Source organism: Myripristis murdjan, chromosome 9 (genome assembly GCF_902150065.1).
Source record: "Myripristis murdjan chromosome 9, fMyrMur1.1, whole genome shotgun sequence".
Classification (NCBI taxonomy): Eukaryota; Metazoa; Chordata; class Actinopteri; order Holocentriformes; family Holocentridae; genus Myripristis; species Myripristis murdjan.
The window spans coordinates 9578083-9600341 of NC_043988.1; the positions used below are offsets into that span (position 1 = coordinate 9578083).

General features: G+C 43.3%; 2 protein-coding genes across 2 annotated transcripts; one reads left to right on the forward strand and one right to left on the reverse strand.

Annotated features, from left to right (window-relative positions):
* Positions 1 to 1228: 1228 nt before the first annotated feature.
* ggt5a (gamma-glutamyltransferase 5a) lies at positions 1229 to 7959 on the forward strand. Its single transcript, XM_030059179.1, has 12 exons — positions 1229 to 1482; positions 1940 to 2067; positions 2183 to 2278; positions 3487 to 3673; positions 3812 to 3972; positions 4210 to 4356; positions 4588 to 4718; positions 5145 to 5329; positions 5680 to 5771; positions 6075 to 6181; positions 6396 to 6506; positions 7185 to 7959. Exons 1-12 carry the CDS (start codon positions 1316 to 1318, stop codon positions 7329 to 7331), a joined length of 1659 nt encoding a protein of 552 aa, XP_029915039.1. The 5' UTR covers positions 1229 to 1315; the 3' UTR covers positions 7332 to 7959.
* A 1135-nt stretch (positions 7960 to 9094) lies between these two features.
* Positions 9095 to 21968, reverse strand: lrrc75ba (leucine rich repeat containing 75Ba). The gene is made up of 4 exons (XM_030061163.1): positions 21323 to 21968; positions 17954 to 18082; positions 16742 to 16854; positions 9095 to 11572 (listed from the first exon to the last, which is right to left on the reverse strand). The coding sequence occupies exons 1-4, from the start codon at positions 21602 to 21604 to the stop codon at positions 10966 to 10968; spliced, it is 1131 nt and encodes a 376-aa protein (XP_029917023.1). The 5' UTR covers positions 21605 to 21968; the 3' UTR covers positions 9095 to 10965.
* Between the last annotated feature and the right edge of the window lie 291 nt (positions 21969 to 22259).

Below are 22259 nucleotides of genomic sequence, written 5' to 3' on the forward strand. Positions count from 1 at the left end.
GCAGCCTTCAAAAAAGTTTTGGTATAATGTGTTGATTCATTTCTGTAAAGCGAAGTCGGGTATACCGTCGAGAAAATAAACAACATGTTTAACAGTGATTCCATTAATATGCAGTGGATGGTTTGTTTTATGTTTTGTTTCATCTGATGCCTAAACTCTTTCTCTACTGTTCTGTGCAAAATTTTGCTTACGCTCCATAGTAACACTATAATATTCCCGTAAGCCATCACAACGCATGATTTCTTTCTAAAACTCAAGCATAAGACTATAAACCAGTAATCCCACAGAGTAGTTAAATATGCCTTCTTGCTGTTGGCTGCTCCTGCAGACTTCCTTTGTTTTCCAGTGACTGACTATATACTTTAACTTTGAAGGCAAAATTACCTTATTTCCGCTTTTACTCTGATTACTCTGGCTGGCTTGACGCAGCTCGGTGCCTCCGTCTTCCGTATGGCTTAATGGCTCGCCCATCGACAACTGTTTGATCTCTCAATACAGACTACCCTTCCCAAGATGCATTGCAATTTCGGAGCTAAATGAGTTGCTTCCTACAGGCACTTTATGTACAGTGTGTTTGTACTTGGTGAGTTAATCTCCATCGGTAGCACCTCAGTACTCCTATTATATAATTATAGAATATGATAAATGATGTATGACTGTACAACTCAGATAACAAATCTGCCTACTTTTAAAGTAGATACTCCTTCTTTTTCAATCTTTTATGTTTACAGCTGCAATGATCAACATGACAAGAGTAAGGCTGTATCATTATGACTGCATCTTTAGTATAAGCAGCTGGCAGGAACCTAATTGGGACAGAGGTATGGCAGCCTGCCTCTTCTTCATTACATGACTATAAGACTTTTCTTGTGAAAATGCCTAGTTAGTGGAGTGTACACCTGCCTCTCTGACCCATCAGATGCTCCAGTAGTGGGATAGGCCCACCCTCAGTGCGTGCAGGTGTAAACGTCCCAGTGGATTTAATGTGGATGTGCTCAGGTGTAATTCATCACTGCTCCGCCCGCAGAGCTGTGGCTTCAGCATCATGCCACGGGACAAAGCTCCCTGGGAATGACTCAACAAGTGTGTTTACTGTTTGTCAGTGTCCACCTCCTCTTAGCTCTCCCGGCGGGGGGCGGAGCTAGGCTGTCCCATGCCCGCCCCCTTCAGATAGGGGTAAGCAGGCAGCCAACCAGCCAGCAAGTCAGTGAAGTTATAACACTATGTAGGTAACTCAGAGGAGGCAGGCCGTGTGCTTTTATGAACTAACATCAGATCTGATGAAACTTGAATGAGTCACCGGGTCTGATCAGCCATGGCGAGGTCAAAGGCGAGGGTGTACATGTGTTGCAGCCTGATACTGCTCTGTCTGGTTGCAATAATTGTGTGCATTGCTCTATTGGTGAGACGACGGTGTCCGGCGGGGGCTTATCTGAGCGCCGCAGTGGCCGCAGACTCAGAAACATGCTCAGAGATTGCACGGTAAGTGACAAACACACCCATTTGTTAGGCTGATGTAAATATTTGCGCTTGTTGGACCTATACAAACATTTCACACAGATCAAATCAGTCGATGAAGCAGCATTAATTACATACATAATTACATAAATTGCAGTTTAAGTTATTTCCGCGCAGTTGTTAAATCTTCTGTCTATACCTACAAGTTAATAATCATGTAGCCTGGGTAATAATCATCAAGACCTCAGTAGGTGACGGGCCAAAGTCTTCAATACATAGTTCATTCGTTGGTTTCATTAAACGCTGGTCAGCGCCGGATCAAGTGAAACTTTCATTTATATAACCCGTTTCATACAAATGCGAATTAAATGTACTTAAGTAAATCATGTAAAAGTAGAGCGAATACTAGATACACAGTGAAAGCAGGATAGGTAAACATTGGTTTCCAGTGAAGTTGAGTTATGTGTGTGAATTGTTTCAGAGACATCCTTCAACTCGGAGGTTCAGCAGTAGATGGCGCTATTGCTGCGCTGCTGTGCACCGCTGTCATCAACCCGCAGAGCACGGGCATCGGAGGCGGGGCCATATTCACAGTGATGGACCACACTGGTAAAGCAGCCACATTCACTCAGCCCATCAGTGAAGGAGGACTGCCAGCAGAAATAATGATTTTGTTTTATTCCTGTTGGGAAAACAAAGTTGATTATGTGTCTTTGTCTCCAAGGTAACGTCAAAGTCATCAATTCGAGAGAGACTGTCCCCAAGGTGTTCAGGCCTGACCTGCTGGCCGCATGTCCCAAGACCTTCCAGCTGGTCGCAGGTACTGGTCTATGTATTATTAATAGGCTATATCACACAGATATCACACTGTGGGACAACAGCATACACAAGAATCAGGATGAGGTATCTCTTTCTGATTGCTGCCCTTCTCGTTTGTCTTGTTCTTGTTGTTGCATCAGGTTTTCGATTTGCATATTAACAGAGTTGGCAGGCGGAGGAAAAGTGCCTGGTAGCTCTTTACTGAAACACAGCAGCAATCCTTGATGAAACCCTCTCTGCCGCTTCCTTGAGGTCCACCGTAGAGCTGCAGCGATTAGTCGAATAATCAAGTAGCTGCCGACTATTAAATTAATCGCCAACTCTTTTGATAATCAGTTAATCGTTTTGAGTCAAATTTCCAAATTCTCTGATTCCAGCTTCTCAAATGTGAATATTTTCTCATTTATTTACTCATCTATTACAGTAAACAAAATATCTTTGGACTGAGACAAAACAAGACAACTTCATTGTTGGCTGTGGCAAATTGTAATCAACATTTTTCTCCATTTTCTGACATTCTATGGATCAAACAACTAATCTGTTAATCGGGAATATAATTGACAGATTAATCCATAATTACAACAATTGCAGGTCTAGACTGCTGCGTGCAATCCAGTTCAAGTCAACGGGACTTTTCTTTTTTTTTCTTTCTTTCTTTTTTCTTTTACCTCGCTTGGGTTGAATGTGAAAGATATATGCCTTTCTGTTTTTTCACGGCCTGGCTTGCAGTCAGAGGCTGTCGGTCGCCTCTTGGACTTGGCTGAGTTTCTTCCTTTTCGCGGCCTCTGTCCAGTGCAGTCTGATGTACACACTATGGGGCCCCGGCAGTCCTGAGAGTGAAACAGGCCACGTGCTGAGCTCTGAGCCAAGACCACACACAGTGGAACGGCCGCCCTAAACCGCCTGTTAATCTTGCTGTGACATGTACTCTGTAAGCTGACCTAAAGAGGGGAGTCACAAGGAAGTACAATGTGTAACTGATATAAAGAGAATATCATTAGTCTGGTTTTAAGCACCTTCCCACCCTCCCGCCCTTTTCTGTTTTGGTTTCAGTGCCGCGGAGCTCAGCGGGCACCATATGGTGGTTTTATGTGGTATAGAAAGAAAAGCAGAGTTAAAGAGGTGGATGAAAAGCTAAGAATAAAATGCAAAAAACAATAAAGTTGCAAAAATAATTATCTCTCTGTATTCATCAATCCATTTTCCCAGGTAGCCAGTGGATTGGTGTCCCGGGGGAAATACGAGGTTTTGAACTGGCTCACAAGCTGTATGGGAAGTTGCCATGGGCCAGCCTCTTCCAGCCAACTATCAAACTGGCCAGGGATGGTTTCCCTATTCCTGAAGTCCAAGGTCGCTACCTCAAGCATACCGATACCAACCAGACCCTGCCATTACGGTATGAACCACACCAGCAGAAAAAATCTCTATACGATGAGAGCATGTTGCATTGAAAGCATTCCACCTCTCATAATTTGCAGCATTCACGCCAATATCGACTCATGTAACGTTGTCTTTCTGTGCACCTGTCCTCTAGCAAGCTGTTTTCAGACGAGCATGGAAACCTGCTGAAGACCGGCGACATCGTGAAGTTTGAGAAACTAGCCGACACTTTGGAGATCATTGCAAATGAAGGGGCAGACGCCTTCTACACTGGGAAAATAGCAGAGGATTTAATCCGTGACATACAGGAGGCAGGTATTGTCACATGGATTTCATCATGCCCTCTTTCCCAACCATTTCATATCTCGGCCTGGCAGAATGATCTAATTACAAATGAACAAATCAATTCAGTCTGTGAAGCGCCACAGCGATCACTCACAGACTCCAGCGTGCCCTGCCTAGATCCATCGTGAATACTGATTATGTCGAGCTGAAATGCATTTATTCAGTTTTGCTTAGCAGAACGATTTGTTTTAATATTTTTTTGCCCAGGAGGAACGCTCACAATGGAGGACTTGGCGTCGTTTCAAGCCACAGTGACTGATTCTTGGGTTTTTCCCCTGGGAGAATACCAGATGCACGTACCTCCACCCCCTGCAGGAGGTGTCTTCCTCAGCCTCATCCTCAACATCATGAAAGGTTCCTGTACTCGCTGGCATAGCAACTGCAAAGCACTTACTCACCCCAGTGTCAAACGGGAGCTTATCGACCATTTTCCCATATGCCTTGATGGTTTCAAACAGAGCCTACAAGCTATCCCCTGAATTCAATATATTAACTAATCAGTGTTTGAGTTGTTTAGGTGAATCAGGATATTGATTACACCATGGATGGTTGACTGGAGTGTTGTCTGATTGTTATTATTTACAGGATATGAGCTGGATTCAACATCTCTGATGGGTCAGCAAAAGGTGCTCACATATCACCGCTATGTTGAAGCTTTTAAGTTCGTCAATGGCCTGAAAAAATACATCCACGATCCAAACTTCAGCTCAGAGGAAGTACGTTTCATTGCCTTTCAATATTATTGTAATCTATCGACAACTAATACAGGCTGTTTATCCCTGCATTACTCTAAATATCATGTTGAATCTCAGAGGTACTCAGAGGTAATGCTGAAATACTACATTGTTTGTGCTTATATTACACATACTATCACTTATTTATCAACTTTATGTTTGAGTAATTACATTTATGGCCTCTGTGGGTCCCAGGACTATCCAGTGTTAAAACATGGATCATTAATCTCCCCAGGATTTAGGTCGGACTCCAGCGCCTCCATCCACACACACTAATTTCTGTTTTATTGTTCTGTTTTAGTGTTTTCTGCGAGGCTGCACGCAGAGCAGCCATGCCGCCAAACAAATTTGAGGATAATAATGTGACTTTTTTCCCTTTTCAAAATGCTTGATGTGTTCTTTTCTAAGATGGCGAAGAAGTTCACCCAGAAGAGTTTTGCCGATCACATCAGGAGCTTAATCAGCGACTACAAGACACACGATCCGGAGTATTACAACATCACGCCACACGTAGACAGCATGGGCACCACGCACGTGTCCGTGCTCGCTGAAGATGGGACTGCCGTTTCTGCCACCAGCAGCATCAATCACATGTGAGCATCATATCAGCTGTAAAGAAGTTACCTATTCTCACGAAATGATTGTCAATATGAAAACCAAACTCGCTACAAAATATTATACAATTTGTAAGTGTTTGCAAGAGGCTGCTTTTATCTGTAAAACTGTAATATTTTAGAATGTGTATTTTGAACATTGTACTTTGAAGATTAGGGAACAAGTGGTTCTCTTATAGGGGCTCTGTAATGAAAAGTCTATATAATGGCACTATTATGATATGTAATCATTTAATCTCTCTTAATAGATAATCTCTTTTAATGCGGCATATTAGCACTGTAAGCCTTATTCTGTACATTCAGCGCGTTCAATGCATTTTTCCTAACAGTTTTGGCTCCAAGGTCTTCTCTTCAAGCACTGGAGTCATCCTCAACAACCAGCTGTCAGATTTCTGCAAAAAAACAGATCACATCATTGCGGGTAATTTGATTCCAGTTGTGAAGTACAGTTCTCATTCAAAAAGGAGCTTCCTTCCCCTCATCTAAGCAGGAAAACTGACGCAGAGTGAATTTGTATTTACAGTGGGAGAGAGGATTAACATACACACACTCTGACCTAAGAGTCTTGGCCCAGCTGAGCCTGTGGATAGCCATTCCTCCCATGTGCCTACATTCATAACATTTTTAGAAACCCTCCTCACTGCATCTATTATTGCCTTTTTTGCTCCTTTTATTTTTGTGAAAGCTTTTGCTTTTGTCAGCCCAGGCTTTGTTGTGTTCACAGGAGAGCGGCCGCCCTCCTCCATGTCTCCCGCTGTGTTGGTGTCTAAGTCTAAGACGCTGGTGGTCGGAGGAACTGGTGGGAACATGATCACGACTGGGATGGCCTCAGTATGTGTCCGTGACAATCACACAGAGTGCCATTAAGATAAAATGCCACAAACAAATACTCCTCAGCGGAGTAATAGCAAGTGCAGTCTTACATCTATTATGTGCCCTGAATCCCCTCCACAGTATTCACCTTCCCTCCTGGTAGTTTGTAATGCAGCCTGATGTTGCTGGCGACAGCTTTCTCTTTAGGTTGATTTCTCTGCCTCTCTTCCAGATGCTAATGAACCATCTCTGGCTTGGAAAGAGTCTCGAGGAGGCGATCGCTGCTCCAGTCGTCTATGTAGACCCTGGAAATGCACTGAAGTTTGAATCCAAATTTGATCAGGTAATACACCACACTTCACTTTTTTTCCCACTTTTTTTCCCCTCATCATTGTGGTGTCTCTGCACGGCACCTCCCACATCTCACTTGTCAGTCAAACAGTGTGTCCAACTCTGTGTAATTTTTTTTTCTTGGATTTTATGTGAATGAAGTTTGACTTTCTGTAGATCGTGCTCCTTTTTGTCTGTTTCGTGATGGTAGCCATCACTGCTGACTACCCAGTTCTTCTCCTGTTAACGCCAAAACAAACGCCTGGTGCTGCTCCTGTTGTGTTTAACACATTAATTCCTGTATGCCAGAGGACTTTTCCTACTGGACACCAGTTGTGTGGAACAGCATGTGTAAAAGCTGTAATGATCTGGGTATGGGTTGAACTGTTTCTTTGGTATATGAGAAGGTGATGACGAGTGGCAAAACAATCATAAATATCATATCATGTATTCATGTGAAAAAGTCATAGATGATTGATCATAGATGGTTGATTTAAAAGAAAGAAACTAGGATTAGGCAGAATCAGTGTAGAACAACTAATTAAATTATCATAGAATTTGCAATATGGCTATGTGTGATATCCAAATCAATTAGTTATCTAAAAAAAGATCATTTCAGGCCTATACTGCCAATTCAGAAATGATCATCGGTCCATAACCCGTAACTGAGATTTTTCTCTCCCTCCCCAAGGCTGTGGTGGAGGCTTTAAAAGCTCTTGGACACATCGAAGAAAAAGCGAAATACTTCTACAATGTGGTCAACGTCGTGGAGAAAGAGGACAGCTGCATATACGCCGTTTCCGATGCCAGGAAGAAGGGCAAAGCAGCCGGTTACTGAGAAGAAGAGCGACTGCCTTTGGTTGTGCGGGACCACCTAAAGGTTAGTGAGAGCCTCCCGTCACCCAGAGGGCCGCCCGCTCAGTTCCCTCAGCGCACGGCGTGACTCCTGCCTCAGTATCCTCCAACGAGACACTGAATCACAACTTGATCGCTCACTGTGACTGTAAGCTGCTCGAAAAGGGTGTCTAAATGACTAATTCCTAAAATGACAATTGCTGAAAATGCAGCGAGACAGCAACATGACGGATTAGGTCATGCAAGATAAAAACGACTGGCCTTACTTAACCTGTCTTTGTATCCTACCTCTTTCCACTTTTTCTTCACCTCATTTGCACGTTTCCACCTCTCACTGCTGGCTCTCAACACTGTTGTTGTATTTTGCACTTTTGTATTTTTAAGCTTAGAAGTGGTGATGATAATTATGTGCAAATATGCATTTATTCCATCTTTTTTGACATATTAGAAGTGACTTTTTACAGTAGTGCTTAATGCCTAAGAATCCATAACAGGACCATTAGAGCTCCTCATTCACTTCAGGTATGTATGTGTGTGTTCATATCTGCCACAGAGCAGCAACAGCAGACATTTAACTGAATTTAAGTTCATTGATGGACTTATTCTTCATTTCCCAGTTCTGTGAAGTGCTGTTTATTTAACATATGTATATGGATTTTATTGTAATACTTGTATTATTCAAATATGTTTTTTTTCTTAACATAATTTAGAATGGAAATTATGTTGTTGCTGATTTTAATATAAGATACTGAAAATATTTTTTACAATAAATTTGTTAGTCAAGATGTGAACTGTGAAGGTGGACACATTTATTTTATATCAATTTTGAGTCTTTTTGTGCTACTAAAAAGCATTGTTTTGGTTTTTGAAATACTAGATGCAGACATAGTTATTAGGAACTTGTGGATTAGACTAAAATTATTCTTAAATTATATTAAATTAGATAGATAGATGGTCATGTCTGATGAAATCTGCTCTTTTATTATGTTCCTGTATGCTATGTTGTACTCTGAACAACCTGTGTGACTTTCCTGTTGCTGTTGAATTATTTTTCTTTTTGTGTTTCAGCAACTGAACACAAAAAAACAGATCAAATAATGACTCACGCAAACACATAAAGCTCTTTCCTAAGTGAGAAGTTTTTGCGGGATCCATTGCTTTCAATGTCTCTGTTCATCAGGCCGACCTGTAAAGTATTTTAAATCCACAAAATATGCTATGGACTTTGAGAGGTGTTTTTTTTTTTTTTTTTCTGAAACTTTCACTCAAAGTTAAGAGAAATTAACTGATACTGGTGTGAAAAGGTCAAAGAATGAGAACCTGGTGATTTCTCTAGCTTGTCTCCATTGCCCTGCAGCCTGGTATTTGGACCTTGGGGGGCATGACAGTCACACTGTGCCCTGACCTTATAGGAGCCACCTGTTGCAAATGCCACATTACCATCTCTGGCAGCGGGAACAAAAAGGCTGCCTGGAGAGGACCACCCTGCCTCGCACTGGCACACGGTGGCGGCTCAGGCGTTTCCCTGACGCCACGCACCAACACAGATGATCGGCTGGCACAGAAACACGTTGCACGCTCCAATGCAAAAAAGCAAGGACTGAGCTCTTTCCTTTTATTGCCCTATTTACAGACTAATCTGCACCAATCAATCCTCAGCTTCAGTGAGTAGATGCAGGTTCGGCCGCTGATCCAGACATTTGCTGCCGTTTTCCGTGCTCTGTCTTATAACACACTCGCACACCATTTGATTTTTGATCAGTTCTTTTATTGGCAATCAATAATCAAAGTTTAGCATGAGACAGATACACACAGGGTACAACAACTAAGAGTTGGACACTGACACACAAAATATGAGCTGTGAACCAAGTGTACAGTGCTCTCCTTCAGTCGGACAAAACATTGTACATACAAGTGTCCACACTGATTGCAACAGCTAAGTATTCCCAGCTGAATTTATATTTGGTGAACAATTTGCTGTGGTGTAATCATATCAGGCATGTCCCTGTTGTTTACTTCCTCATTGTTTCAGCTAAGGAGGTTACTGTGCTCAGTTTCATAGTCATTAGAGTAATTATCATAATTATCGGGTCGGACAAAAGACAAAACACCAAAACAATAACACAAATAATTACAGCAGTAATCAGACATTTCACAACGACAAACACACATAATACACACTTCAACATTTATTATATATCTGATGATACAAGTATGATGATTTCCAGTGATCCCTCTATAACAATCATCAGCCTTTTGGTCATCGTTTTAACTAAAAAAAAAAAAAAGGTAGACTTTCATTTCAATTCATGTTGTGTAAGTGACGCTGAGAGAAGTCATAATCAAAAACAGTGCTTGTTACGGAACTGAAATCGGTCTGAGCGCATGATAAAAAAATAGCTGTTAAAGTGCATTGCAGTGAGTTGGTCAGTCTAACTTAATCAGAATGTGCTACTGCAAAAAAAAAAAAAAAGACTCTTCTGACGCTTTTCTCAGTCTGCTCTGACTACAACCGATATATAACAGTCGTTTCTGCATCTCACAATGAACACAGGGCCACATAAGTCGGCCTGTAAATAAATAAAAAACACAACACAATTGTAGAGAAGATCAGCAGTAGGAAATGCTCAGCCGTGACTTCATTTGGCATGCCCTTGCTGCTCAGACTCAGTGGTCCAGATGAACGGCTGGCTGTAGTGTCATATATGCATTAGAACACTTTACTTCACATGATGATGACTACAGTAAATAAATAACCACAAAGAGATGGATATCAGCATTTAGGCAAGTACAAAGACAATCGGTGACAGCTACCCATTGGTGAGTCCTACCTGTTGTCTTCTAAGATTGCTTTGTTCACCAAAAGTGCACAAAAATAGCCCGTGGAAACACAACAGAGCCATGTTTTGTGTCCTCATTTACATCTACACAAGTGATGCGTGGGTATTCACAAGTGGACATTTCGAAAGGGGGGGAAAACGCAAAAAGTCTTGACTTAGCAGTTTTGCCGGCGTCACGTGACAGGTCGTCGGCTGTATAGTCTGTTGAACTTGTGTCATAGCTTTTGTTGAGAGATTAACAGAGAACACACAATGTGGAGCTAGGCCCTGCCTGCCAGAGATAGCCTCAGTCCTGGTAGAGAACCCAGAGGGATCTACTATTTCCAAACTAACTCTAGTTCCACTTCACCTACCACCGGGATGCTGCTCCTCCATTCAGCCAATTGATCTAATCTCCTTGGGACTGGCTCCTCAGCTGCCACTATCAGAGAGAGAGAGAGAGAGAGGGGGAGAGAGAGAGAGCACCGGTTCATTAACTCTTCCAGCCCCCCTCCAATGAAACCGCACCTTGTTCCCAAGAGCACCATCCGCCAACACAGTAAGTCCCTCATCGTGATTATCACTGTACTGTCATCTTGTGTGGGTTAACTCAGAGATGGTTAAGATAGGCTCGGTTGCCGTGTTGGGACAAGATTTCACAATGTGGGCGCTGGACTCCCTCGTGCCTCGAAGGGTGACTGGGCTCATGGTGTGAGGGCAAGAGGGCAAAGGAAGTAACAGAGTGCTGCGGGACGACGTTTCAGCCACAGTTGGGTGAGCCTACCAGAAAACACCCCATCACCTCTCACAGTAGTGAAGGGTGAAGTCTTTGCAGAGACGCTTTCCCCCCAAGCCCCACGGCTCAAGCTCCAGTTTGTTTCCCATTTCGTCCTCGTCATCCTCTCCCTCCTCCTCTTCCTCCTCTTCCTCCTCATAGTGGCTGGGCTCCTCGATCGAAGTCTCCAGGTGGTAGCAGTAGGGCTGGCCCTCGGTGTACTCGTAGATTGTGGGCAGGCTGCTCTTCAGGCTGCAGCGTCGGCGCAGGGCGACCAGCAGCGGCTGGGGCATGGTGAAAATATCCACATTGTTGCCGAGGTCTATCCACGCCAGGCTGGAGAACTTCTTGGGGTCTTTTAGCATCTCTGTGAGGTCTTTGACGATAGCCAGGGTGAGCCGGTTACCGTTGAGAGCCAGGGTGCTGAGTTTAGGCAGCGAGCCCAGAAGAGGCAAAAGAAGCCTCAGGTTCTCGTCGTGGAGTTCAGTGAAGCTGATGTCCACGGCCACGATGGTGTCCCTGTTGTTCTGGAGGTAGAAGGCCACCTGACGAACATCTCGGCTGGACAGGGGGATGCCGGACAGGTCGACCGTGTCACTGGACAGCTTTTTCTGTAGAGTAGTCTTGAGACTGAGGGGGATGAAGGGGATAAATAGGACAGTTACTTAGATGATGGCATGCCACTTGATATGAAAATGCAAAAACTAGTTCAGGTCAGGATTTAGAGGCATAGCAAAAGCTCTCTGGAGTCTGAGTGTTAGCATTCTTACCCCAAGCGTACCCTCAATCTGTGACCTGGGAACATGGCCCTGGTGTCATGTTGTGTTTCCTGTGTTGTATAAAGGAGGGGGGGCTCGGGCTGGCTTGAAGCGGAAGGCTGACATAGAGACTCCAGCATGGGGATTTACTTGTGTAAACAGAAGAGCCAAAACATCCGAACGAGCCAGCAGCCTGAGCTTAAAGCGCCGAGGGCTTGGAGCTCCAAGCTCCTTATATCACAGAGCCAGAATCCTTTATCATTGGAGAGCGGGCCAAAAAATAGTTTGAAAATCTTGAAAGATAAATCACCCAAACACAATTGAGAGCGGAAAAAGTTTGGGATGAAATTTAAGAAAAAGACAGCTGGCCACTGTAATTTTAAGGTAGTCAAGTAGACGAGGACGGGAGGACAGAGGACAGAAATAAATCAAATCTGATGGAAATGTAACAAAACTTTGCTGCAAGACATCAGAGGACATGCAAATATTGCGTGTTAAGATGACGTAGACATGTCAAGGTAATATATGGATAATGGCTGAGAGTGACCCAGTATATTGAAGTGATTTATCAAACACATTCATCATTGAAGGCAGGGCTGGACATCATTAAATATGTGACTCATCTGCCAGATGTGTCTCACAGACCATCCCTTTAAGAATAATATTTGTGTGATCTGAGAGCAAGACACTGTATTTTTACATGTGTATTACTTGGATATTTTGATGTAGCATTAATGCTGACTTTCAGCATTTGCACCTGATGGAAATTAGGCTGAGAGGTTATGACTGGACCATGGATGCAGACAGTGTGCAGCTTTACTTGTGCAGCACACAATATTTGGCCATGCCTTACACACGCCTTTGCACTTTTGTTTCAAAACATTCCCATTTACCGGTGCACCTTCTCCCCGAGGGATGTGTGTTTAACTTGAGCTGTTATTGAAGTGGCCCACAACACTGATTCAGTGTCAGTGTGAATTATAGCATCCACCAGCACTCAGTGACTTACTGCGACATCCATTGCAGTACCTGTCACTTGTGATGCTTTTAAGTATTTTTTGGTCACTTTGAAAATGGAGGGCTGCAGGAGCATTTGGGCTTTTATCGTGCGCCCAGTTGTGCTGTGTAGTGTTTACTAGTTCACGGTGAAAACAGTGGATCTGCATTTGTATTCAATGTAATTCGATACAAAACCATCCGAACTTGCAAAATAGGAAGTATCAGGCATAAAACTACACTGCTCATGGAGCCAGGTTTAACAGGAATTTAATCAGCTGTAAGAGCACAGAGGTCACAAGATAAAGCCTTTGCACAGGCTGCCGTATCCTACTAAAACTCCTGTGAACCAGCGTCTTCCCTTCCTCTATTGTTCCCTTCCGCCCAGCCCTCACTGCCTTTTATTTGGCCAAAACCTCATCTTCCCTAGCAGCACAAAAGTCCTAATGGATGCGGCCAGGCAAGGCCCCCCTGCAGGTGTGAATGGGTTTTGATCAGCCAATTCCCTCTTCACCAGACAGGCCCATCCTTTTAAGCTCAGGAAGCAAGAAAAAGAAATGTCTGAAACGTCCTCTCCAGCATCCTTCCTCCAGCCTAATCAGATACAAGGGAGCGAGGTCGACGACAGCAGCTTTTTTTGGACTGCTTTCTGTGGTCATTATGGTCACGCAAATATTTCTAGTCTGTGTAAATGACGAGACTAGTTTATAGATCACAGAGTTTATAGAGAAGAGGTTTGGCTTATTTGGCCACATGCAGAATACAAGAACACCATGAGGACAGATAGGCTGTGCTGTTTGGTGGTGAATATAGTCCATATGTGTTGCCAAATAGAGGGCCAAAGCAGATGGCTGAGAAGAAGTAATCCCTCTCTGCACCACAACCAAATATCAAATTGAAATCAGTACAGGAAAATATTAATAATGCAAATGGCAGTCGACATTCTTTTTTGTAATAATAGAAACTGAGCAAACTATATGCATACCATGAATATATAACCTATTAAATATACACTAAATAAATTAAGTTGTCTATTAATTATCCATTACATTACAAAATCATCTATTAAAGATACATTATATGATTAAGGACTCAATTATGCATTCCAATTTAAACACTGGGGGAAACAAAGTGTATCCCTCGTTTCTAGGTATGAACCATCAATCTTGAGTGTGTCATTGATTTAACGTAATGGTGCGGCATTTGAATTCAGTGAGAGCCACCATCCAGTCAAATCCCTCTTGTGACTTCTTGACATAAATATTCATATTTGAGGGGTAAGACTTTGCTATTAAATTGAGAGGGATGGGTGTGGGGGTGGGGTGGGGCAAAACAAAAGAACGATGAAAAGAGCACTTTTTAAACAATTTAAAGTGCAGCGCATGTGATAGTAAGCCGGTGGATAAGAGCAGCTGTCATAAAAAAAATCCCATTTCAGTCCAACTTTAAATAAGTATCTTCCAGGAGTCCATTTTCTCCTTAACTGTCCCCGGGGCTATTATTGCGCTGCTCGCACCATTTTGTTTTTGCAGAGTCATTAACGTTTAAGCTTTGCTCTATTATTCATTTCGGCCCTCTCACGGGTGAAGCAAAAGACTAGAGGGAGAGCAGATGAATATTGAGTCTAATCAGATTTCTCAGCAAGGTTTCCCTTATTTTTTCTGAATATTTTAAGGCATTTCCGCTTGATGCCTTGAAGTATAACACTTCCAACACCAGGCACTGAGTGCAATACAGAAAGTGGTACCTCTGGGTAAACTGCTGCTCTGTCGTATTGTGTACTTTTCGTCACAGAGCACTTTTAGCTGAGGCTATCAATAGAAGTGACTGATGATCTCACTGGAAAGACTTCACAGGCGTTGGCTGTAGCCTGTGATGCTAATTATGTATTAATAAACTCGACTGTTAGCAAATAAGCAAAGGGGAAAGTTATTAATAGCTCAATTAAGATCGCTTTATGAGAGGAAAGCGGTGTGAAAACTAACAAGAGAATGGCCACTAAATGGTATTTTTAGGGCAATTCTATTTCTTGTTGAATGTGAGCAATAACATTCAGGTGACAAAGGAAACAGGTGATTATCAGGTCAAATAAGGCAGCTATAATGGGAAGGTATTGATGTGAAAATTGCAGAGAGGAAGAAGGTCACTAAATGGTAATTTTGGCAATTTTTACACTCACATGGAATAATTCTTAAGGTGAGAGCGCCACAACGGCACGCTGGGTTACGGCTCCTATCAGTCCATTGCCCTGATTTCATTAGCAGAGGGCAATTCTTTGCCATTCCTTGCTAAAACCCCACTAAAGTAGTTAGATAGATTAGTGAGATTAGTGAGATTCAGACATTAATTCAGTGTGGCATTTCAGTCCAAAATGTGTATACAGTATTTAGAGGAATGAACGTGCCGTGCTAATGCTGGATAATGAAGAGAGGAACAATGCAGTGGCATTAGAGGGACAGAGCCGTTTCTGTTTCCTCTGAACACAGAAAAACCTTAGAGAGGTGAGATTGTGGCATTTTTAGATGGATGAGTGTAGTTTGCCTGCAGCTGAACAGGAACAGAAGTAAGACTGAGGTACAAAAAAAAAAAAAAAAGAAAAAGAAAAAAAAAGAAAAAATCCACCCTAAAACATTATTTATGATGGGCTGCTTCTATTATCTTGGGCAATCCCAAGAGCAGCTCTCACCCGAAGCTCCAAAGGACTGTCACTATAATCTGAGACGCAATAAAGAGGAACTTTCTGGAGCTGCTCTCCATTAACAGAGCATGGGGGGGCGACTGTGCACACAGAGAATATTTGGTTGATAATTTGTGCTATTTCATAGGAGTGTTTGACAGTTTTAAACCAGTAAATGCATCAGCGCTTTTGAAATTCACCACCGGCACAATTTCCACAACGTCAATATCCCATTCATAGTCAATGGAGAAGCTTCGACTTCTTGAAGACCACACAGAGTAGTCCAGCTTTTTTTGCCTTTCTTTCTGTCTTTTTTTTTTTTTTCTAGCTCTGACAGGGAATTGGTCATGTACACAACACCATGCAGAGCTGTCACAGCTCACAGCGGCGACATACTGTATTAAAATTCTGTTTTAGGGTGGATTTGTGCTTTAATGATTAATGTTGCTCCTGCTGTCTCAGCCAGTGTCAGACCGTCTCTCTCTGCAGGTTTTATGAAGCCAACAACATGACTAAGTAAAAAGAACCCCTTCAGCTAGGAATTTAGCAGTGGTCTATATCTGTGCATTTTCAGAGATGCTGTCATTGTCAGTTAAATCCAGTGTCTTTCCCCTTTTGAGCTGAATTAAACATCCACGGGCGCAGCAAAGCTTCACGTGTGCACGCAGACAGTGAGGTGTCTGATCCCGCCAGATCCCTGTGAATATGTATTCCCTTTTCTCTGATGCTCCGTGTTGATACCAACAACTAAGTCATAATGAATCTGTCTCATCTCGCTGTGCTGGCATTGTTCTGTTCTCCCACTCTGAGATTATTTTCATCTGCAGAAAATGAATGCGTTATTTGTGCAGTCTGTAGAATAAGCAGTTATATTAACAAGCCTTATGATATTGTGTTTCTTTTCATGAGCGGGATTACCAAACAACAAACAACAACCTAGGCACACAAAAACCTGTCTGTTTGCATGCGAGCTAATTCTGTATTCAGCATTTGCACATCAAAGGCAATTTATTCGAAGAAAATGCTTTCATCCAAACAAGTGGCATTACATTTTAACATAGCCCTCCCTCCTTTTCTTAAACAATAACCAGATGGACAAATTTGTTGCCGTGCCCCTTTTTGAAAAGAATAAGGCCAATGGCGGTGCACATCCATTGCAGAGACCTGAGCACTTAACAGAAGGATGACTGACAGCTGTGGTTACCACAACGCTCCCATCAGGTCAGCCCGTGGCCAGCTCTGTCCTAGTTCAATGTCAGCTTTCCATAGATGGAAATCAGCTCTACATGAAGCCGAGCTCCGTTTTCTGTTCTGTTGTGTGGAGCTGCAGATTTATTACAGACTGGCTGTCTGGACAGAAGGGCTTACCAGGCTTGGGATTTCCGTCTGGACATGCTCTGCCTCAGCCACTTGGAGTGCGGCGTCAGGTGGTAGATCAGCTGTCGGCAAATCTTATCAGAGGACTTAATGGTGTCTGTATCCTGTAGAAAATTCCAGAAAGTATGTTTTCCAGGCACACCGACAGAAACAGCTAAGAATAATGAGGCATCTTTCAATATGAGATTTTCCTGTGCGCTATCTCTCTCAGAAGATACACTGTGCACAAAATGTAAACACCCCCCTACGATTTATTGTCTCAGACTGCGGTCGAATTGTCGGGGTTTTGCTTGCTGGTCACAACAATAGATTTCTGTTTTCTGAAACTTCACTGGTTATCAACCTGCAACCGTAAGATCCTTCACACAAACAGGAAAGAGGTTTGTTATTATCTGTGATGCCTTGAGCTGCTCCTGAACAAAACACAATTTAGGAGCCTTGCTGGAGCAGGAAAATCTAATCACATGCGTTGTGCATCACTGGGAAAAACACACGACGTACAAAGGTGAGGTGAGATTCAAGACAGCCACTGGTAAACACTAATTTCTGCTCATTAGTGGTGTTTGTTATGTTGCTGCTTTTTGGTAGCCATTGCCGACATCAAAACAATTAATAATTCACTGTTACAGGTTAACAAAGCCCTAACAAACCCAATGATTTATAATGAGCTCCTCTGCATAAATATAAAACACAATTCCCTGTTCATTTGAGGCTCAACATTAAAGGAGAATTCCAAATGATTATTTTTCGGAAGTAAACAATCTCCTAAAGTCTTTGAACAACAGCTTTCCTCCTGTTTCATGAGTTTTCAGAGTGAGCGCTCAAGATCAACAGAACCAGTGTTCCATACAATCAGGAAACTGCCATTGTGCGAGGTGGCTGAATGAAACTTTTATGAACAGTCATTTTCCAGGATTCATATTGCACGGATACATTTTGCTCCATAATTCTCGGCACTTCACAGGAAAACGTCTGTCCACGAAACTTCTCTCAACCACCTGAAGCAGAGCAAAGTCGATGACATCCTCAGATTGTATTTCCATTGATCTTGCAAACTCATTACTGAAAACTCGTAAAACAACAGAAACCCATCTGGGGGGTATTATTTAGGAAAAGGCCTGTGCTTTTTGCAGAGCAGAAACATAAAGCTTGATTGCTGTGGATTTTATGGGAGGAGGGAGAGCGCGGTGAAAATGAGCTCACCTTCTTTGGACACTGCATCTCGCGGGCCAGGCTGAGCAGCAGCTCGTGGGAGATCGGGTCCACCAGGTTGAGGAAGGCAGCGTTCTTATATAAGATGTCGTTGAGCGAGGTGCCTTCCAAACCCAGATCCTGCCAAGCCACACAATACGGAAACAGTCATTATCACGAGGAGATTAACGTGCGAAAACAGTCAGCAACAGTTATGGTAAAGATTTATTCATCAAGCAGCATGACTTGGGACCTGAAGGGAAAAAAAGCAGTCCTGTTGGAAACAGGCCCCTGCAGTGTCAAGGGCAATGTGGTTCAAAATGGAAAGATAAAAGAAGTATTTTGTTTTAAATATTCATTAAAGGAGACAGGGGCTTTTATCTACAGTAGGAAAGTCAAATCTAGAGGGAGTTGCACTGGAAACTAGGTCTTTTGGCATATATAATCACACTTGTATGGCGCTAAGCTACAGAAAATATCCCAAGATGCAACACTACATGTATGCATAAACAAGACCATTCCTGGCTCGTACTGCTGCTGTCGTGTGAAAACCTTGTAAATGCAGTCTAGGTTGTTTTTTTTTCTCTCCAACTGAAAGATTAAAAGCATGATAAAAATGTGACCACCTTTAATCTTATGAAACTCTTTGAAAACCTTCTTGGGGAAAAAACAAAAACAAGGCTGTTTAATTCAAAGTTGGCATTTTGGTGATGTAAGATTTTTCAGCCGGCACCTAGGATATATCCCTGAGGCTATCTGTCATTTTGGAAAAATAAAAATCTTTATAACCACAATCAGATCCTTTATCACCACGGATAATCCTCTTGCCCTCATAAGAAAAGACAGTGGCATTTTGAAAGGTTAGAGTTTGAGTGAATGTGATCACAACATCTGTGCACCCCACAGATACAACTACAGCTGGGCCAGAACTGACTGATATGACAGCAGGTTACACTAGGATATGATGAGCCAAAAGTGGCCTGCAGTAAACACAAATCAAACCAAGCAGAAGAGGGGAAGATTTCAGATGACCTTTGGAGTATAATGAGAAAATGAGCAGTCGGCGATGCAGCTGTGTGTACTGAGCTGAGACATACAGTACAGCCTTTTCCCCTGTCTGCCTCCATCGCACAGATCTGAATCAACACCTTCCATCCTGAAGGTCCTAATGAGGCAGAGCATGATGACAGGGTCAAGCACCCATGCAGTCCATGCAACGTTAATGAGACACGAAAGCCTCGGAGACACATACACATGCATGCGTGCACAAACACACACCTGGACAGACAAGCAAACACACACACGGTTAGTCAGAACACAATCGGCATTGATTGTAATTGACAATTTGAGTGGGAGTCTGGCAGCTCCACATTACTGGCTACCCTTTTAACAAGGGCAACAGTAAACACAGACGAAACCCATGGCGGAAGAGAGGCTGCTTCTCTCCTTCTGAGAAACAAGGTATAAAAATAACTCACTTCTCAATTTAGACATGATCAATTCTTATGTGCGCGCATGACACGAAGCCATGAGTCCTTTTCGTGTCTGCAGCAGAGCTCTGTTTCTTTTCATATCTGTAGCAGAGCTCGGTGGAAGATGCTGCCACACTGTAACACGCCAATTAACTGAACTCTGTGTTCAACTCCTTTTAAATTAAGATAGATACCAGAATAGAATTTCTGAGACATCTGCCTGCTTGCGATGCTGGGAGTCACGATAAAAGTCGGGCTTATTTAATAAAAGTGGAGCTCATTTGGAAGATGTGAGCCCCGGTCCCCTGTGATGTGGCTGTCATGCAGCCTAGGCTAGCCAGTTTATCTCCTTGGCTTGATTAAGGAGGTTCCACTCTCTCCCCTGTCAAGTCTTCAGAGTAATTAACGTTGGATTGGCCGACAACTAAAACAGAGAGGGGAGCCTAAGAGCCAGCAAACAAATGGGATCACCACAGCTGCTGTCACAGCTTTAATACACCTACATATTCTATTACGTATGTTATCATACTACAAAATGCTGATAAAATGCTTTAAAAAATAAATCCCCTCTGAGAGTAATCCAGCACAGATCAATGAGAAAACAGAAATCAGTGCATAATTTTCACAGTATATGGTCTGACACTTGTATAATACTCCACATCATACACATATTACAGGGAAACATTAGCAACCTGTGAGTGCATATTGTCAGGAGAAAACCTTGTATGTCCAAAGTGTCACCTTTCTAGGAAGTGAGAAACACAGCCTTGTTTTTAGCTTGATGACAATGCACTTTTGACAGGATCCAGTGGGTTTTTAAAAGGGTTTCATCCATCAAACGAGGTTGGAGGAACCCTGGAATCAATATTTGCATATTTGTAACATGACAACAGCGCTATGCAGAAACAAGTATGTGCAGACCTGCCATTTACAACACTAATATCATCGAAGTTGTCTATATTTTTAATTTTGAGGAGGTGTGTTTGAGAAAGCGTGAGTAAACAAATCCTTATGATGTGAGCTAATTTGTTGTTGTGTAACCCAGGTCTCTGGGGGTTAACGTTGTTGCTGCTGGAGCCCAGGTCCATTACAGAGAAACAGACATTAGAGCTAGAGAGGGGTGGAGGGCAGGTTGCTCTAATGGGAGCGTCACACAGCCTTGGGAGAGGTGAGAGTCTGACCATAGTCGAGGATAAAAGGAGAGACGTGGATGGTAGGATGGTGGAGGAGGAGCCGGAGGAAAAGTGCAGATCCCATCTATAAACAACTAAATTAGACACAATATGTGGTAATATATAACGATCCCTATGTCTAAGGGGCAAATTATCCTCTCTTCAAATTGATTCCAAACTTTAAATGCCAACATAAAACAAATTTATACTCAGAGACAGTGAACTCGGGTGAGTCACTCTGTGCCTGCCACTGAAACAATGTGTCATAGGTGCACTGCTTCCTCGAATGGCCTACTTTCTCTTAAAAATTACTTTTGGGAGAAACGGTCGTGCCAGCAGGGTCACACAGAGCCACCCAGTGCCGAATGAGGGATGAGAGGGGGTGGGAGAGACTGGAGAAGGTCAAAGGTCACATTCTGGACCTATGGCGCAGCAAACAGCCTGTGGTACAGGCACCTGTGGCTGGCAGGACAGCAGCTGCCCTGGAACACAACTAGCACAAGAAGTTGGACATGGAGGAAAACAAAACAAAACAAAGCACATCAACCACACATCATCCACACATTACCAGCCTCTGCTTGCTTGTTTTCCCTTTTCCATTTGTTGCTATGGGGTGCATATAGGTTGTATATGGCTGCAGTCATGTGATCAAAGCAGGCTTTATTCTGCAACACAGCCTGTAGCCTGGGTAAACAAGTCTAAGGCCAAGGATGTAACCTAATGGAGTTGATCCTTACCTTCCTCAGTAATTTGAGCACGTCGGTAGCCTGCTCTATCCTGCGGTCACGGAGCAGCTTCTGTATCTCTTTGATCCACGCCACTCGCCTCATGTACGGACTATGGTTGGTCCTCCGCAGCATCCCAGGCAGTTTGTCTGATTTCAGCATCAGTGCAAACAGAAAGTCCCCGCCGCCCCGACTGCCCCTGTCGCTCTCTCCCGTGCTATCTAGATGCTTGCGTCGCTTTTTGGAAAAATTCTCATTGTCCAGACTGCTCTGTCTGCTCAGTCTGGAACCCATGTTATTTACTAGAGAATTTCTCGGTTGAATTTTGGTTGCCGCTTCAACGATATTAGTGAAAGGACGAACCCATGATCACACAGATGCTCCTCAGCGGATGGGGGGGAAAACAACGCTGCGCTGTCTGGCTGCAACAAGAGCTGCGTTGCTGTTATCAGACAGAGGATCCGGCGCAGAGTCGCACGATATCCCTCGACAGTTTTAATCTATCACCGTTCCCTGATGCACCCGTCACTCGTTGCTATTTTGATTCCTCTCCGTGGGCTACGTGCTGCCTCGGATGATGAGGATGCTCCGGTTGCCTCATCCTCCGGCCGTCCCCGTTTTAAGCTGCTGTTTAGGTTTGTGCAACGTGGAGCGTCCGACCAATCCCAGCATCCTGTGCCCGATGCGCGTCTCTCCTCCCAGGCTTGAAAATTTCCCACTGTGCAGCTTCACCAGAGAATAAGCCAATAAGGGATGTCAGTGTTCGGCTCAATGCATTTGCTTTAGGCAACCATGCAGCCACGCAACCCATGCCAGACCTGTTAGACCATGTGTGTGTCCCCAACACGGCTGTAATTACGATTTATGAAAGCAAACAAGTTTCAGCGTGTCTTTGTGTCTCCAGGAGCATTTGGGGTTGATGTGGGCTAATTATCTCCGAGACTGATTA

Bases quoted from the DNA above. Each gene is read 5' to 3' on its own strand.
- ggt5a (XM_030059179.1), top strand. From the start codon at position 1,316: ATGGCGAGGTCAAAGGCGAGGGTGTACATGTGTTGCAGCCTGATACTG. The intron at 5,330-5,679 runs GTGAGCATCATA...TTTTCCTAACAG, and splicing joins ACCAGCAGCATCAATCACAT to TTTTGGCTCCAAGGTCTTCT. The intron at 6,182-6,395 runs GTATGTGTCCGT...CCTCTCTTCCAG, and splicing joins TCACGACTGGGATGGCCTCA to ATGCTAATGAACCATCTCTG.
- lrrc75ba (XM_030061163.1), bottom strand. From the start codon at position 21,604: ATGGGTTCCAGACTGAGCAGACAGAGCAGTCTGGACAATGAGAATTTT. The intron at 18,083-21,322 runs GTAAGGATCAAC...GTGGCTTGGCAG, and splicing joins TGCTCAAATTACTGAGGAAG to GATCTGGGTTTGGAAGGCAC. The intron at 11,573-16,741 runs GTAAGCCCTTCT...CATCCCCCTCAG, and splicing joins AGACGGAAATCCCAAGCCTG to TCTCAAGACTACTCTACAGA.